Genomic DNA, 18992 nt, shown 5'->3' on the forward strand with positions numbered 1-18992 from the left:
TTTAATCTTCAAAGGATATCCTAATACTGCAAAAGCAGCTAAACAGTGAGAAATAACATGCTGAGCATTTTATTTTGTATGAGCTTTAGCAAAGATAAATCTAGAATAAGTATCTACTATTACATGGACATAACACTGTTTACCAAATTGAGGAATGTGAGTTATGTCCATTTGCCATAATTAATTTGGTTTTAATTCACGGCAAAGATGGAGTGTGTATAACACACTTGGGGCAGTGACTTACAGTTTGACGAGCTTGTTCTCTGGTAATATTATTTTTTTTAATGTAAACTAGAAGCATTTTGATGATGTAAAGAATATGTGGCTTGTGCACAATCATGTGAAGACATTTGCTGACAAACAGATACTAGTTTATCAATTTTTTCATTACCTGATGTCAGAGGCCCTGAAAGATTAGTATAAGCTCATATGTGGCCTATAAAACATGTGTGCTTTCACATTTGCACCACCCTTTGCAGGATACAGAATAAGTTAAATAACTTTTGTGATGATGTATATCCAATAACTGAAGTTTCAATATTTTTGGTAACTCCGACTGCATCTAAGCTATCAGAATAAATATTAATAGGCTCACTTGTGAAATAGTTTAAAGCACAAATGAGAGCTTGTAGTTCTGCTCATTGGGCAGAAGCATACAAGGTTTGTATTACCTCTGTATGAACATGACTATAAAAACCTGCTTTACCTGAACTTGAGCCATCAGTGAACACTGTCAGAGCACCATCTATTGGTTGTGCATGTACAATCCTTGGAAAAATAAGTGGCGTTATTAATGCAAATTGAATAATTTTATCATGAGGATAGTGACTTTCTATCTGACCAGGAAAATCAGCAAAAGCTATTTTCCATAAATTAGAAGCTTGGAAAAGCCAATTACTCTGCTTAGCAGAAAATGGAATGATTATAATATCAGATTCTGATCCGACCAGTTGTAAAACTCTTGTTCTCCCCTTTATTACTAATTGAGCAATAGAATCATGAAAAGGAATTAATGTCTTTTGGGGAGAGTGGGCTAAATGAATCCACTCAACAACTCCCAATGTTTGCCATATCACTCCTGTAGGGGCATGAGCAGTTGGAAATATTAATAAATATACCAGCTCTTGAGAATTAATTCCAGTAAGCTGTGTATTCTTAATAACAATTTCAACCTTTTTTTAAAAAGCTGCTCTAGCCTCTGTTGTCAGCTGATGAGAAGAAGTTGGAGAAGGATCTCCTTGCAATTTCTGGAATAAAAAACTTAAGTCAGAAGTAGTTAGCTTTAAGGATGGCCTTAGCCAATTAATATCTCCTAATAATTTTTGAAAATCATTAAGGATGTGTAACTCCTTAACTCTTATCTGTAAGTTTTGAGGACAAATTGTACCTCCTTCAGTTACATGGCCCAAATATTGAAAAGGGGGCATCTTTTGTGCCTTTTGAGGTGCAATGCACAAACCCATTGCTGTAAATAAAGTCTCTAATTGGGCAAAACTTTTTGAAAGTACATCTGGATCAGCATGAGATAGTAATATATCATCCATGAGATAAATAATATATGCATCATATTTGCCTGAGCCACAAAATTTTGACATAAAGTTGGACTGTTATGCACTCCCTGAGGCAATACTTTCCAGAAATATCTTTTAACTGATTCTTTAAAATTAATTGCTGGGACACTGAAAGCAAATTTCTCACAATCCTCAGGATGTAATTTTATAGAAAAAAGAAATATTTTAGATCTATTATCATTAAGCTATAGTCATAAGGAATAGCTGTGGGGGAAGGAAGTCCAGACTATAATGCTCCTATAGGCTGAATTGCATGATTTATCACCTTTACATCCTGTAATAAACTCCAACTACCTGACTTTTTCTTAATAACAAAAATGGGTGTGTTCCAATGGCTAAGTGGTGGTTTTATATCACCAGCTTGAAACTGTTCCTCAACCAACATATGAACTATTTTAAGCTTCTCCTCGGATAGGAGCCATTGAGAAACCCATATTGTCTCTTCTGGGAACCAAGTAATCTTTTCTGCTGTCTTGGGTCAGAGAGACTCTCAAGGCCCCTGCTAAAAATTTTGGTCAGGAACATTTGCTGATCTCTCTCAAGAAGACTGGTTTATAAGTAGATGTTCATCCTGTAAACTCCTTTCACTATCCTAGGAAGAAACCCTTGATTAAATTCCTCAAGTAACCTGATAGAATTTGGAGTTATTAATAATAATCCTAATTTGCTTAGTACATCCCTTCCCCATAAGTTTACTGGTAAAGAATCTAACACATATGGCTTAAAAACTACACTATTTCCATCTTTGTCCTCCCAGCAAAGATACTGGGCACTCTGGGCAGGCTGTGAAATCTGTCCTGTTCCTTCTAAATTGGCTGACGCTATATGTAAAGTCCAGGTTTGGGGCCAAAATCGGAGAGCCAAGACTGACTGATCAGTTGTGTCTACAACTCCTTCGAATTTTTTATGATTAATTTTAAATTCCAGTAGGGGGTGCTCCTGTCACACTAATTGGGTCCAGTACACTCTGTCCAGTTCCGCCGCACAACCAGTATGCTGGATTCATACAAGAGGTTCGTAGCATAGAAGTTAACTAGTGAGATCAAAATAAACACACAAAACTCAATTTACCATTCTCTTTGACCAGGTCTGAGACGGCCCTCCCTCTGGCTCCTGCCTCGAGCCACCTGTTGGGGCAGCGAGGTTTACACAGGACTAGCAGGAGGGAGAGAGAGAGAGAGAGAGAGAGAGAGAGAGAGAGAGAGAGAGAGCGCATGCCAGGGAGTGGCCTTTTATTGGGGAACAAGAAATTCAGGGGAAAATTCCATCCAATGAAGATCGAGGGGGACAGCATTCCAAGGTCAGGGTCAGTGATTGGTCTCAGGGTCAATGGTCAGTCACACCCCCACACGGAAGGGCTCTCACACCTAGAGAGGGTGGGGATTAGTTTGACACGGTTTAGCCAGAATGCCGCACACCCAATCAGGGAGATGCCCAATCTCGTGCGAGAATGGCTTCCCACATATCCTCCCTTTTTTCTCTTAAAAATCAAGTGGTGATTCACTCTTTCGAGTTTCTGCATTCTTGTTCCGAAGACTCGCCATCCTATAATTACAACACAAAAAAATAATTAACAGCAAAGAGAACAATCCAATAATGTTCCAGGCCGAGTGTTTAAGAATATTTCCAATGATCCCATTGATGATATAGAACTATAGATATCAAATAGAAAAATAAAAACAGATGTAGACCAAAAAAAAAAAAAAAGAATATTTCCAGGGTTAAATCCATTTAACTCCTTCAATATTTGGTTAGCCAAAGAAGAAGGATCTGAAAAATCAGCTCTATTATTTTGAATGTCTTGGATATGGTGATGAAGTTCCAAAAGATCCAAGCTATTATTATAATTTTGACAAATACCTAACAAATGGTTTTCAACCTTCTCCCAATCCCAGAGAGAAACATTGTACTTGGCAGCTGTAACACATACATATTTATAATTTGCGTGTCATTTAAGCCTTTTTTTAAATTTTAAAGCTGAAAGTTCATTACCTATGTCTATAACAGTCACCTCTAAGGCATTTAATTTAGTCTCAATCCTTTCATCAATATTTACTTGATTATGCAGATCCTTGGAAGTATTTTGAGCTAAATCATTAAGAAATTTTGCATGTTGAATATTTTGAGACAATGTCAGAGATGCAGAAACAGTGGATGCAATGAAGGAAACTAATGCCAAAACACCAACAATTATAATTCCAATAGCACGATTAGGTCTTGCTAGCTGGGCATGAATTTGCTGCAAGACTTGTAAACCGGCATCAGCATACCATAGGCTCTGAAATATTAGCAGGTAATAAAACAAAAGAGGGCTGATGAAGTATCAGCACTCCTTTTCTCTCCATTATACTTAGTAATACAATTGGCTAGGTTACATTTGCTACATGTGACAAATATCTGTCATCTATCCATTTAATTTTTACATTTCCAATAATTAAAACATAAGGAGATTGGACACAGGCTCCTAAGCCATAGCAAGATCCCTCCATACAGTTCTTGGCAACAAATTTTGGTAAAGACTTGCCTATAAAATGTAAGAATTCTGAGGCAGCAATTAAGCGCCAAACAACTTTTTGAATACCACCCTCACTGTCAGTCAAAATATTACTAACAAATCCTGCAGGTGTCATAGCAGAATCTTTTCGTAATTGTCTCTTATCAATTTTTGGAGACCAGTCTAAAATACCCATTATCTTAAGACTATCTTTTGTTGTACAGGAAAAGTATTTACACAATTCATCCATCTAGGAAAGGTGCCAATATCATTTGTAGAACTATTTGAACAGTGGGGTATCCATGGAAGTTTTGAAGAAATGACTGGTTTGTTATGGGAAAATCCCATCTTAATTACTGATCTAGTATAAGGATTTAAGTCTCCATAATTAGAATAATTAGTCAGTCTAGGCCTACCAATCACTGTCTTTTCCTCAAATGATACTTTCAAGACAGCCAACATGTTTATTGTGGGACCAACACAAAGGTAATTGGGCACTGTAGCCAGAATAATTAAATCTAGTTACAGGATTGGATTTGTAAATCCTCCCATCATGAATGAGTCATTAATAGACACTGGAATAGATTCTCCAGTCCACACAGCTGGGTATACCAGGGCTGGATCTGGGAAATATGTCCAGTAAATGTCTGTCTGGTTCCCCTTTACCTGACAGCCCAGCAGAGCAATTATTGTTGCTACCATCCAGACTGGGGTCCTGTTCTTTCCTAGGAGTCGAATTATTCAGGAACCCTGTGTTGTTAGCTTCTTCAAGTCTTCCCATGAAATCAGCATTTTGGCTGGGTCAATCTGGTTTCTCTTCGTCTTTTTCCCATATCTCTTCCTTTTGAATCTGGGCTTCTCCGGGTTGATCTTCAGTCACTTGAATCTCGGTTCTATCTCTTCCATGTCTGATTGCACATTCAGGCACCCAGATAGAACGAAAAGCACCTTCTGGAAAGGTACAAGCATGACCTCTGCCCCACATAATCACTGGGTCTGGGCCTTTCTATTGACAAGTCTGTAAATCTTTCCACAAAACTTTGCCTAAAGGACATGTTACTGTGGGAGACATTTGTCTCTCAGCAGCAGTGTGACCTTCTATGTCACAGTTTGAAAAATTTAAAATGAACAAAGCATGATTGAGGCTATTTTGGGGAGTCATAAACCTATTCTCCCCTTTTAATTTTTGTAATTGCAGCTTAATAGATAAATGAGCTCATTCCACAATGGCTTGACCTTGGGGGTTATAAGGAATTCCTGTTTTATGATTAATTTGAAACTCTTGGCAAAATTGTTGAAAAGAAGAGCTTACATAAGCTGGTGCATTATCTGTTTTAATCTCTATAGGGCACCCTAACACAGCAAAGGCTGCTAGGCAATGAGAAATTATATGTTGAGTATTTTCCTTTGTATGTGCTGTGGCAAAAGTAAATCTGGAATATGTATCAACTATGACATGTACATAATATTGCTTACCAAATTGAGGAATATGAGTTACATCCATTTGCCATATTTGATTTGGTTTTAACCCACAGGGATTTACCCCTGATGGTGGAGATGGAGTGTGAATAACACACTTAGGGCATTGACTTACAAATTGACGAGCTTGTTCTCTGGTAATATTAAATTTTTTACTTAAGCTAGAAGCATTTTGATGATGCAAAGAATGGGAAGCTTGCGCACAGTCATATGAAGACATCTGTTGACAAATAGTTACTAATTTATGAATCTTGTCATTACCTGAAACTAAAGGTCCTGGAAGATTAGTGTGAGCTTGTATGTGTCCTATGAAACATGGATATTTTCGCATTTGTACTGCCTTTTTAAAATTATGAAATAATTCAAATAACTCTTGTGATGAAGTATACCCAATAACTGAAGTTTCAATATTTTTTTGTAACTCCAACTGCATATAAGCTGTCAGAATAAATAATAATAGGCTCATTTGCAAAGTAATTTAAGGCACAAATCAGAACTTGAAGCTCTGCTCTTTGGGCAGAAGTATATGAAGTTTGCATTACCTCTGTGTGAACACGATTATAAAAACCTGCTTTACCTGAGCTTGAACCATCAGTGAACACCGATAGAGCTTCATCAGAAGGTTGGCACGCACAATTTTTGGAAAAATAAGTGATGTTAATGATGTAAATTGAATAATCTTATCACGAGGGTAATGACTATCTACCTGGCCAGGAATATCAGCAAAAGCTATCTGCCATAAGCTAGAAGTTTGAAAAAGCCAATTATTTTGTTGAACAGAAAATGGAATAATTATGATATCAGACTCAGATCCAATTAATTGTAAAATCCTTGTTCTACCTTAAATGACTAATTGAGCAATAGAGTCATGAAAAGGAATCAATGTTTTTTGAGGTGAGTGGGATAAATAAATGCACTCAATAACTCCCAATCTTTGCCATATGGCTCCTTTTGGGGTATGCTCAGTTGGAAATATTAATAAATACACTATTTCTTTAGGATCAACTCTAGTAAGTTGTGCATTTTTAATTGCATTTTCAACCCTTTTTAAGGCTGTTCTAGCCTCTAAGGTCAGCTGACGTGGAGAGGTTGGAGAAGGATTTCCTTGTAATATCTGAAATAAAGGACTTAATTCAGAAGTAGTTAGTTTTAAGGATGGCCTCAGCCAATTAATATCTCCTAATAGTTTTTGAAAATCATTAAGGGTTTGTATGGAAACTGTTTGTTCTGCTCTGGTAAAATAAAAATGGTGTCCCTCATGGTCGGCCCGATGACATCAAATTGCGCAACCATCATCTACTTCCTCATTCTCGGGCGGGGGGGGGGGGGGGGAGGGAAGGGCCGACCAGAAGTTTGTGTTTCTGCCAGGGGGAAATGATGACAAGAAGGCGGGCTCATCCATACCATCTTGATCTGCCACGTGGGGTTGAGTCCTGCAATATCTATTATCAACAGTAGATGAAGCCCTGAAATTAAAATGATGAGTGTGACATTCTCTTGCTAAATGATTGTTTTTGCCACAGAGATGACATTTTCCGTGGGGTTTTCTTACCAATTCCTGCGGTTGTAGGGTTTGTTTCAGGGTCGTGGCTAGCGTTACTGTCTGCAAATGGGTGGACCAATCTCAGAACACAAGTGGATAAACTCAGAAACTGTTCCTTTTTTACAATGGGGTCTGAGAACATCCTGACAATATTTATTCGCATTTTCAAATGCCAATTGCTTAACAATAAACTTGTAAGCTCCTGGGTCTCCAATAGACCTATTTGCTGTCTGATATAAACGTGCTACAAAATCAGAATAAGGCTCACTGGCACCTTGTTTGACTCTGGGAAGAACTAAATTGGACTGGTACTTGGAAATTATTTGTTTCCAGGCACGTTTAGCACAGTCAGTTATCTGATCACACACTGCAAATTCATAATTTAACTGTCTTTCCAAATCAGCAAATTCACGCGTTCCTAAAAACATTTCTACTGGGGTCTGCAAATTTTGTCTTCTATTCTTTTCTGCTTGTTCAGTACAAAAATCAGCCCAAAAAGACGGCCAAACTAAAAAATCTCTGCCACTCAAACAAGATCTCACTAATGAAATCCAATCACTTGGTGGAAGTGGTTGTGAGGATATGGTATCAATCAAATTTTGTACAAAAGTGAATTCGGACCATAAGTCTCACAAGCACTCTTCAATTCCTTAATAGTCTTAAATAAAATTACAGCATGAACTCGAACCCTTTGGTCCTGGTCATTAAACTGCTCAAAAACTGGGAAAAGTTGAAAACCCGCTAATGTCCTCTCTGGCCTCCTGTGCTTTCTTAATACCTCCCTGGAACGGGGTAAGAAAAGTCATTGTTAATTCAGAGTACCTGTTAAATTTTCTCCTTTTAGCAGACAATGGCCGAGTTCTAATAGCCTGGGCAGGCGGTGTTAAATGCAGTCTGTTAAAACTTCTCCGTAATTCCTGAATTTCAATGTCTGATTCCTCTTCCTCAGACTGCAACGAACTATGGCCCATGTATTCAAAATGACAAATTTCTAAGGCTGTCCAAGTTTTTTGAATATTTTCGATGCCTCCAGGTAATTCATTAGAAAGGCATTTTTTTTTTGTAATTTCCTCCCTAATTTCTCCCAAGTATGTAAATTTGGGAATTCTTGGTCACAAAACCAAGGGGAAAAGTCACCTACAACCTTTAAGAATTGTAATAACTGAGTCTTTTTTATCTGTTTTTCTTTGTGATTAATTATAGTGTCTAGAATAGTCAAATACATCTCCTTATCAGTAGAAGTTGAATTTCCCATTTTAATTAATTTAATGTCTCATTCTTTCAGTACCTCCAGGTACTTTTGTGACCCCAAATTGTCACCAATTCCTTTATCTTTATAGCGTGCTCCCACTCAATCTAGTTGAACTAAAATGCCCCACGTTGGGCGCCAATCCTGCCGTGCGACCAGCACACTGGCTTCATACAAGAGGTTCATAGCATAACCAGTGAGATCAAAATAAACATACAAAACTCAATTTACCTTTTCCTTTGACCAGGTCTGAGACGGCCCTCCCTCTGGCTCCTGCCTTGAGCCACCTGGTGGGGCAGCAAGGTTTACACAGGACTAGCAGGAGAGAGAGAGAGAGCATGCCAGGGAGTGGCCTTTTATTGGGGAACAAGAAATTCAGGGGAAAATTCCATTCAATGAAGGTTGAAGGGGATAGCATTCCAAGGACAGGGTCAGTGATTGGTCTCAGGGTCAATGGTCAGTCACACCTCCACACAGAAGGGCTCTCGCACCTAGAGAGGGTGGGGATTAGTTCAACACAGTTTAGCCAGAACGCCTCACACCCAATCAGCTAGGTGCCCAATCACGTGTGAGAATGTCTTCCCACATCCAGTGGCCTAGGAGTTGAGGGTTTTTTGGCAGAATTACTATGAGCTATGGCATCCTTAGTAGAAAACCGGATGGCATAGTCCAATTTTACTGTAACTGTTATTTTTCCTCTAAAATAAAAGTCAATAACTCCCAGTAATATTTGGATCGCCTCTTTTAAATTGTTATGTTTCAAAATTAATCCTATACTTCCTGCAGGCAGTGTCCCATAAACTCTGGTAGGAATCTAACTTGGTCCCATTTCAGGCGTTACATCAATCACCATTGTTGATGGTGAGAGTATGGCCTGGGCCCACCTTGCTGGTAAAAATGGCAGCTTGCCATGGCTGGCTGTGATGATGTCAAGACCTGTGACCTCTCTCCCTTCCCCTCATTTCCAGGCCTGGGGAGAGGCCCCTTGAGAAGTTTTTTGATTCGCTATTAGCAGGAAGTGAAGACCAAGATGGAGGCAGGACAAAGCCATATTGATCTATCTTCTCCCCTGTCACTTGGCCTCTCACCCTGTAATGGCACCGGCGCATACCAGGAAAGGCCCTTGACTTGAAGTGCTGAGACACAGTCTCACACAAAATGACCATTTCTCCCACAATTAAAATATGGCCCTTGGGATTGGCATACCTATGGCTGCAGATGAAATGCTTGCTTTAAAGCGGCGGTGAGTGTAAAACCTTGTAATTGAGTCGGGCCAATATCCGAACAAAGGCGAATAAATTCTGAAACTGTCCTTTTTTTTCCCCATGGGACCTGAGAACAACCTGATAAAGTTTATTTGCATTTTCAAATGCTAGCTGCTTAACAATAAATTCACAAGCAACTGGATATCCTATTGGTCTATTAGCCATCTGATATAGGCGGTCCACAAAATCTGAATATAGCTCCTCGGCACCTTGTTTTATGTTAGTTAAAACTAAACTGGACTGGTCCTAGGAATTAATTGGTTGCCATGTGCATTTGGAGCATGTGGTTATCTGGTCATAAACTGCAAATTGATAATTCTACTGTGTTTCCAAGTTCGGATATTCACCCGTCCCCATAAGCATTTCTAAGGGGGTTTCAATATTTTGCCTTCGGTTTCTTTCTGCTTGCTCCATACAAAAATCTAACCAATATGATTTCCCAAGGAGGAAGTCCACACCTCTCAAACAGGACCATGTGATAGACGCCCAAATGCTGGCTGGGAGGGGTTGATGACATACTGACGCAAGCAAGCCTTGTACAAATGGTGAATTAGGGCCATAAACATCACAAGAATTTTTTAACTCCTTTACAGTTTTGAAGGGAATTACAGCATGTACATGAACACGCTGATCTTGCTTGTTACCTATTCAAAGGGGGAAAAAACTGAAACCTGGTAATATCTTCTTCCACTTCCTGTGCTCTCCTGAACCCACGTTGTAATGGTGTAAGGAAAGTCATTGTGAGTTCAGAGTACCTATTAAAAATTTGTTCTCCCAACTGGAAGTGGCAAAATCTGTATAGCTGGCGCAGGTCCCACTAGATGTAATCTATTAAAATTTCCTGATAATTCCTGGATTTCATGGTCTGATTGGCCTCCCTCTGTCTGGGGTTCCTCATCTGTGTCCTCATCACTATCTTAATTTCACTTCCCAAAGCTTCCAAGGGGACTGTCTCTCTAGGGACCTCCTCTCGGTTTTTCTGGGGAGGACATTTCTCTAAATGACTAATCCGGTCTAGTTCAGTTGAGGCTAAATGCTCAGCCTTTGGTCTTGCCCTGAGGTTATCCGCCTCATGGGTGATTTGAATGGAATTTGATTCTGTTCTCAGTCTCCTTAAAAGAAGATTCTTTTTGAAGAATTAGCCTCAGCAGTTATTCAAATTCTATAGATTTGATGGCTCTTTGAAACCCTTTCAGCAGGTCCTCTGGGGGGCACAGACTTTGATCTAAGTCATCAAAAAAGGCATATTTCTAATGCATTCCAAACTTTCTGAATATTATCTTTTGTACTTTTAGATAATTTGGCAGAGAGACAGGCTTTATATAATTTTCTTCCTAATCTCTTCCAAGTATATAAATCTGGTAATTGTTGTTCACAAAAACTTGCTAACCGTTTTTAGAAACTGTGATAGTTGATTTTTTTAAAAACTTGTTTTCATTTCTGATTAATGAGAGTCTCCAATATAGTCAAATACATGTCCTTATCTGTTGAAACTGAATTTCCCATTATTAATCTTTAACTTCCTTGGCTGAAAACTGTCTGCTACCTCCGTGACCCTACAAAAATTTTCATGGCCCAATAAATCTTTTTTTTCTCTTTTGTTTTTTTTTATAAGTTGCTCAAAACATTACAGTGATCTTGACATATCATACATTTGATTCAAAGGGGTATGAATTCTTATTTTTCCATATGTACAGATTGCATGATCATATTGGTTATACAGCCATGTTTATACATACAGCCATACTAGTGTCTGTTGTATTCTGCTGCCCTTCCTATCCTCCCCTCCCCTCCCCTCCCATCACCTCTCTCTACCCCATCTATTGTAACACATTTCTCTCTCTCTTTTTTCTTCCCCCTCACACCATCTTCTATGTAATTTTGCATAACAATGAGGGTCTTCTTCCATCTTCTCTGCAATTCCCCTTCTCTCTGTCATTCCCTCCCACCTCTCCCTGTTTAATGGTAATCTTCTCATGCTCTTCTTACTCCCTGCTCTGTTTTGAGTCTCCCCCTTTATATCAAAGAAGACATTCGGCATTTGTTTCTTAGGGATTGACTAGCTTCACTTAGCATAATCTGCTCTAATGACATCCATTTCCCTGCAAATGCCATGATCTTGTTATTTTTTAGTGCTGAGTAAAATTCCATTGTGTATACATGCCACATTTTTTTATCCATTCATCTATTGAAGGGCATCTGGGTTGGTTCCACAGTCCAGCTATTGTGAATTGTGCTGCTATGAACATTGATGTAGCTGTGTCCCTGTAGTATGCTCTTTTAAGGTCTTTTGGGTATAGTCTGAGAAGGGAAATAGCTGGGTCAAATGGTGGTTCCATTCCCAGCTTTCCAAGGAATCTCCATACTGCTTTCCAAATTGGCTGTACCAATTGCAGTTCCACCAGCAATGTGCAAGTGTACCCTTTTCCCCACATCCTTACCAGCACTTGTTATTGTTTGACTTCATAATGGCTGCCTTTCTTACTGGAGTGAGATGGTATCTTAGGTTGGTTTTAATTTGCATTTCTCTAATTGCTAGAAATGTTGAGCATTTTTTCATGTATTTGTTAATTGATTGTATATCCTCTTCTGAGAAGTTCAGATACTTGGCCCATTTGTTGATTGGGTTATTTGTTTTCTTGTTGTTTAATTTTTTGAGTTCTTTGTATGCTCTGGAGATTAGAGCTCTACCTGAAGTGTGAGGGGTAAAAATTTGTTCCCAGGATGTAGGCTCCCTATTTACCTCCCTTATTGTTTCTCTTGCTGAGAAAAAAGTTTTTAGTTTGAATACATCACTCAGGGAAATTCTCAGGGAGTTAGAAATAAGACACAGACACACAATTTTGCTTTAAACCCAAGCTCTGGGATGGTTCCTCTTGTTCTCTGCCTCAACCTTCCCAGTGGGGGAGCTTGGATCTACATGAAAGGCGAGAGAGGGAGAGGGAGAGGGAGAGGGAGAGGGAGGGAGGGAGGGAGGGAGGGAGGGAGGGAGAGAGAGAGAGAGAGAGAGAGAGAGAGAGAGAGAGAGAGAGAGAGAGAGCGCACACACTTTGGAGTGGGCTTTTATTGGGGAACTCTAAATTCTCGGGAAAATCCTGTCCAATGAAGGTCAAGGAGGGCAATGTTTCAAGGTCAGGTGAGGTGATTGGATCCCTGGGTTGTGGAGAGACATGCCTCTACACGAAGACACCATCCCTGGACCCAAGAAGGGCAGGGCAGTCTAGCAGCATGGCTGCTGCCTGACGCCTCAATTGCCCAGCCAGGGAGTGACTCGGTCACATGGGAGGTTGGTCTCCCACATTCCACTCTTCACATTCAATTCCAGGAGGGCAGTTCTTGTTTTCACTTTTAGAATAGAGTCCACCTCGGGGCAGAGGTTCAATCAATGCAGAATTGACATGGAGGCCTGGCTTCCACTGAGCTCTCAGGAAGTGTAAATAACATATTTCCTGCCATCCTTTCCTTATCTGCCACCACTGAGTGTCCCCTGTGTTGCCACATCCTGGCTGTCCCCTAAAGACTCATGTGATCTGCCTGGCAGAGGAGTTCCTGAGGAAGAGCCAGAGCAGCTTCTGCCCCTGAGGGCCAATGTCCTAGGAGAGTGCTGTCCTCTTTCTAGTCTTGCCTAGCTTGAAGAGAGGGTGCCCAGTGGTCCAGTCCAGGCTGGGGCAGCTGAATCCTTGGGACCCAGAGCCAGGGCTGCAGGGAGCTTGACAAGCTGACTCTGTATCATTTGCTACCGAGAGCACCCTTGGAAGCTATGAGAACTCACTGCTTTGGGAGTCAATTGGCTGTGCCAGGTGGGCACTGAGGAAGATGGCTTGGAACTAGAAGAGGTGAGAGGTTATTTTGGCCACACCCTCCTTACCCACATTCATCCCCTAGGCTGCCTTTGACCATGCTCCTATCTCCACAGGAATACTGGACAGACACGCAGGAAACCTCAGCCTCCCCAACCCTGACCCTGTGACTTTTCTCAACATCTTTTATTTTTGGTACTGGGTATTGAACCCAGGGGCACTCAACCACGAAGTCCCATCCCCAGAACATTTTATATTTTATTTAGAGACAGCATCTCGCTAAGTTGCTTAGGGCCTCACTAAGTTGCTGAGGCTGTCTTTGGACTCGAAATCCTCCTGACTCAGCCTCCTGAGCCACCGGATTATAGGTGTGTGCCACCATGCCCAGCCCTACAACTTTTCTTTACCACTTTACCACTCCCCTCCATCACAGATGGGACAGTTTTTATTTGAGTGCAATGAAAAAAATTTTGTGTCAAGGGAAACTTATGGTATCTGCAGGGAGACCACTGTCAAGGGGACAGAAATGGGAGGAGAGACCACTGGCCCAAACATGTGGCCAGCCTCTCCCCTGCCTGGAAGCCCCCTCTGCCTGGCTTTGTCCAGCTTGGCTCTGAGGACACATTATTCTAGGGAGGCTCAAGACACTCCCACCTTTAGTGTCCGGCTAGAATTTGATTGTAATCCAAATAGATAAAGGCAGAGGAGGTGGGGAGCTCTCCCTCCATGTGACCCTGTAATCTTCCTGTCCAGCCTCTTCAGCCCAGGGAAAGAAAAGCACCTGTGGGCTGTGCTCCACCAACCATGAGCCACGCTCCTTGAGGTCCTACAGAAGCCATGAAGCAGGGTCTACTCCAAGGCTAGTAGGTTCTGGCGTCCTTGTCTTTCCCATCCCATGCTGCCTCAAAACACCCTTGCTTGCTCTGCTCCGCCCCCAGTCCCTTGGCCCCGCCCACTCAGCACTCCGGACTTACCCTGGTTTTCAGAATCTGCAGATCCCAGAATACCAGAAGCTGCTCTGGACTGAGCCCTTGGTGTCCGGACACTGGCCTGGAGCCAGCAGAAAGGTGAGCTGACCTGCACCCCATCTTTCCTCTCTGCTCTCGCTCTTTGACATGGTCCATTAGAAAAAGCTGTGTGTTGCCTCTCCTGAAGGCATGCGTGTAGGGAGCACTTCAGGAACCAGATTACAGCTGAGAACACATGTGACCCCTGGGCTCTTTCTCCTCATTTCACTCCTTTGGTTTTCTATGTGAAACCCATGTGTTGAGTTTTGTGAAAGGTGTGTGTCTGGGCCCGAAGCAGGGGCACAGTGACATCCCCACTCCTCAAACCCTACTCTTTTGTGAGGGCACCATTCCCAGTGCTGCCTCCTCATCCCTTCCACTTTGGACCTAAAACCTCTGCTCAGAGAACAGAGCCACACTCCCCACTCCACACCTACATATACCTCCTGCATGCCCACAAGACCAGGACCTTGAGAGGCCAGGGGAATGCCAGAGTTGGGGTGGCTGGGCCAGACCCCCCTTGTGCTGCCCAGCTCCTGATTCCAATGTCTTCCAAGTGCTCCAAATGCTTGAAGAGTTCCCTTGTCTGGGACTACTACCCTTTGTGTTCATTCCCTAAGGACACCCCCATCTCAAAAGGACAAATCCAGCCTGTCTGGGTCCCCCTCTTCTCTTCTGCTGAGTCATCAGAATTTTGCTCATTCACATGCAAATGTGGCTTCTGAGTAAGTTCCCCTGCTCAATTGTCATGTTTGTCTTGGAGCCCAGAGGGAGCTGGACTGGACAAATGGGATTCCTGCTCAGGCTGGCCTAGTGTGTTTCTGGATGTAAAGGGCCCCTGGAGCTCTGGAAGGGAATCAGCTCAGAGAGGAGCCCCTTGAGTGTAGGCTGTGCCATGAGCACAAGGTAGTCAGAGCAGCAAGCTGGCCAAGGAGCAATTAGGCTGGGCAGGCTGGGCAAGGACAGTCAGTGATCTCAGTGGAAGAGCTCTTAGCTAGCAGGTAGGAACTCTGGGTTCCATCCTTAGTACCATAAACCTTCCAAACAAAACAAACAAAATAAAGGAGACAGACAATGGAGGAATTTCTCATATGCTGAAGTACTTGCTAGGATTTTCTGGAACGATTCCACAACTGTTTCTGAACTGTAGCTCCAGAGATGGCTTCTATGGCTCTGGGCTGTGCCAGGGCACTGGGGTCCTGGAAAGCTCTGTAGGTGAGCAGCAGGTGCAGCCTGAGCTGTGAACCACTGCACTGGGGATAGATCTGCCTTCTAATCCAGCTGCCACTTACTAGCTTAGTGAGCTTGGGCAAATACAGGACCTCCTGAAGCCTCAGTATCTCAGAGCAACCATCCAGCAAATGCTGTTTTGTGATGGGACTCAGAGAAGCACATCAGGCGCTGGTCCCTGACTCGGTAGCATGGAGCTGGTCCAGGATATCTACCGCCAGCCGCTGGTCAATGTGAAGGGGGTCCCGCTGCTCAAGTACATTGGAGAGATGGTGGAGCCAATTCAGAGCTTCCAGGCCTGGCCCGATGACCTGCTCATCAGCACCTATCCCAAGTCTGGTAAGTGAGGAGAGCCCATTGGGGCTGCAGGGTCCACCTTGATCAGCAGGGCCTGGCCCTCCACTCTGGTCACTTCTGTTTCTCTCTCTTTCCAGGTAGCACATGGGTGACTGAGATCATGGAAATGATCTACCAGGATGGTAACCTAGAGAAGTGTCACCGGGCCCCAACTTATGAACGGGTGCCTGTCCTTGAGTTGAAATGGCCAGGGCTTTCCACAGGTGAGTGGTAGGATTCTGGGCGAGGTGACCTTAGAGGAATGGGCTCTAGCTCATCACATCTTCTCCTGCCTGCACCTTAGGTATGGACATTTTGAAAGATACACCTGCCCCTCGGCTCCTCAAAACACACTTGCAACTGGCCCTGCTTCCCCAAAGTTTTCTGGATCAGAAGGTGAAGGTGAGTGGCAGGGGACTCACTAGGCCATTCCAGCTTTGTCTCTACTCAAGTGGAAAGACAACCTGTCCTCACTGTGGTGGGCAAAACATGAGGAGAGTGAGTCTCTTCAGTTCAGACCTGAGCACAGGGGAGCTCTGCGGCTCAGAGGCTCACAGAGGAGCTGGAGGGTCCTCTGCCTGCCTTGTTCTCCATCTGGGTGTGTGGGGTAATTCAAGGGGTGAGATTCGTATGAAGTAAGGCTCCAGAGACCAGCCAGGGTTATCACACCAAAGCTGAGTTCAGGGACTGAGGTTGTGGCTGGGTGGTAGAGCACTTGCCTAGCACATGTGAAGCACTGGGTTTGATTCTCAGCACCACTTACATAAATAGATAAATAAATAAATAAATAAAGGTATTGTGTCCATCTACAACTAAAAATATGTTTTAAAAATCTAAGTTCAGATCCCAGCTGCCACAGCCATCCCTGAGGTCTCCAGCAAGTCAGCCTCAAGGCCTCAGTGTGTTCCCAGGTCAAGCTGAGAAGGAACTCCCCCTATGGGTGCTGTGAAGGGGGCCGGGCAGGCAGGAGGGCAGGCAGTCCTGGGGTGTGCACGTGGGGTGGTGTAGCTGGCAGAGGGTGTCGTCTGTCCCTGCAGGTGATCTATGTTGCCCGCAATGCAAAGGACGTGGCTGTCTCCTTTTACAACTTCTACAAAATGGCCAAGGGACACCCTGAACCTGGCACCTGGGACAACTTCCTGGAGAAGTTCATGGATGGACAAGGTGGGCCCCAACCTGGAGGAAGGAGAGGGATGGAGCTGAGGAAGCCCACCTAAAACTCTTACCAATTGGACGGTACTCCTTCCCCAGTGTCCTTTGGGTCGTGGTACCAGCACGTGCTAAAGTGGGGGGAGCTGGGCCGCACCCACCCTGTGCTCTACCTCTTCTATGAAGACCTGAAGGAGGTGAGACCGCATTCTAACACTTCTCTGCATGTCCTATCTGGGGGACAGGAACATCAGGGCACCTGCCCAGGCCCTCAGGACTCTCCCCATTGGCAGGCCCACCCAATCCAGGATTCCCCACACTCTTCCCACTCCTGGCCACAGAGCCAGCTCAGCTCAGGACCAGCTCAGGCCTTATCTCCTAGCACCTGGGTCAGCTACACATGTGGTCACAGATGAGCAGTTTGTTGTTGTCATGTCTTCCTGCCTGGGGCCACAGTTCTAAAGGAAGACTGTCCCTGCCCTCTCTCCTAAGGCACCAAGCAGGGCTCACTCCAGGACCCTAAGGCTGAGAACTAGTCTTTTTGCTCTAGGGAAAGAGGCCCAGAGTGAAGAGTTAGGGCTGGGAGGTTTCCAAGTGGAAGGGCCAGCTCCCCCCTTGTGACACCAGAGAGCGGACTTCCCTTGTGTTTTCACTGTAAGTAATCCAGGCCCCCTCTAATGAGCCTGTCTCTTGTTTCAGAACCCCAAAAGGGAGATTAAAAAGATCCTGGAGTTTCTGGGGCGCTCCCTGTCAGAGGAGATGGTGGATCACATTGTCCAGCACACATCCTTCAAGGAGATGAAGAAGAATCCCATGGCTAACTACAGCACCATACCAACTGAGATAATGGACCACAACATTTCTCCCTTCATGAGAAAAGGTGGGTGCTGGCCAGGGGGCGTGGCTGCAGAAGGGAGGGTGGAAGCAGCTGCCAGAGCCTGCCCTGAGCCATTGGGGGCCCCCGGTGTGGGGGGACTCAGACGCATTTTTCCCTCCCCAGGCATCGTGGGGGACTGGAAATCCGTCTTCACTGTGGCCCAGAATGAGCACTTTGACGCCCACTATGCTGAGAAGATGGCAGGCTGCAAGCTCAAGTTCCGCTGGCAGCTCTGAGTGGTGTCGTGGGGAGCCACTGCAAGGGGTGCATGGGCACAAGCCTGACCTATGACCTCAGGAATAAAATATGATGTGTCCAACAAGAGGCTCTCTTGGAATCCAGGAGGAAATTTGAGACAAAGTCAATCCCACTGGGACCAAGTAGGGACCTTGGCCCCGCAGCCTGTGGTTCCGCCAGCCCTGCCTGGGTGGGAAAGAGGGTGTGCAAGAGGGATGGCCCAGGGACATGAGAGAAGGGGAAGAACATTGGATCCTGTAAGATGCTCTGTTGCCTCCTCCCTCTAGTCTCCCAGCCAACTTCCCTTATTTTTGGAATTCCTATAAGCCACCACATACCTCTGGGTTACCCTGAGTGGATGGGAGCAGCCATCTGCATAGGACGTGTCTTCAAACAGGATGGAGTTTTCACCCGGGGCTTGTAGGATGCAGATAGGACCAGGTCCCCTTCCTACTCCCTGCTGTCCAGAGCTGGTCCTCAGTGAAGGTGGCCTAGGGCAGAAGACAAAGAGCAGTGGCAAGGAAGGAAGAGATGAGACTCCATCCCAAAGGGTCATGCTAGAACGGCAAGGTGTCTGGTGCCAATCAGGACCTCCATGTTAAGAAGATGAAACACAACCCAGAGGGTCACAGGCTGGTGCAGGGGGAATTGTGTTCAGCCTGAATTAGGTTACATGGGACCCAGGTCACATGGGGTCAGTACCAGCAAGAGGGGTGAAAGCAGGAGTCAGGAGGTCTGGGCACGGGCACCCAGCT

The 18992-nt window shown here is 43.9% G+C and overlaps 1 protein-coding gene and 1 long non-coding RNA gene across 6 annotated transcripts; one reads left to right on the forward strand and one right to left on the reverse strand.

Annotated features, from left to right (window-relative positions):
* Positions 1-2786: 2786 nt before the first annotated feature.
* On the reverse strand, positions 2787-5233 carry LOC144367503 (uncharacterized). The gene is made up of 2 exons (XR_013426952.1): positions 4732-5233; positions 2787-3116 (listed from the first exon to the last, which is right to left on the reverse strand). It is a non-coding gene; the product is annotated as an uncharacterized LOC144367503 (long non-coding RNA).
* Positions 5234-13165: 7932 nt separating this feature from the next.
* LOC101968819 (sulfotransferase 1A1) lies at positions 13166-18322 on the forward strand. Of its 5 annotated transcripts, none has more exons than XM_078024102.1 (11): positions 13166-13437; positions 14155-14264; positions 14388-14468; positions 15029-15133; positions 15704-15977; positions 16073-16198; positions 16279-16376; positions 17012-17138; positions 17226-17320; positions 17823-18003; positions 18124-18322. In XM_078024102.1, exons 5-11 carry the CDS (start codon positions 15830-15832, stop codon positions 18234-18236), a joined length of 888 nt encoding a protein of 295 aa, XP_077880228.1. In that variant the 5' UTR covers positions 13166-13437; positions 14155-14264; positions 14388-14468; positions 15029-15133; positions 15704-15829; the 3' UTR covers positions 18237-18322. The 5 variants fall into 5 exon arrangements, with proteins under 5 accessions (XP_077880228.1, XP_077880226.1, XP_077880229.1 ...); XM_078024100.1 differs by having other exon boundaries at positions 15794-15977; XM_078024103.1 differs by lacking the exon at positions 15029-15133.
* Positions 18323-18992: the final 670 nt, after the last annotated feature.

This window comes from Ictidomys tridecemlineatus, chromosome 10, assembly GCF_052094955.1.
Source record: "Ictidomys tridecemlineatus isolate mIctTri1 chromosome 10, mIctTri1.hap1, whole genome shotgun sequence".
Lineage (NCBI taxonomy): Eukaryota > Metazoa > Chordata > Mammalia > Rodentia > Sciuridae > Ictidomys > Ictidomys tridecemlineatus.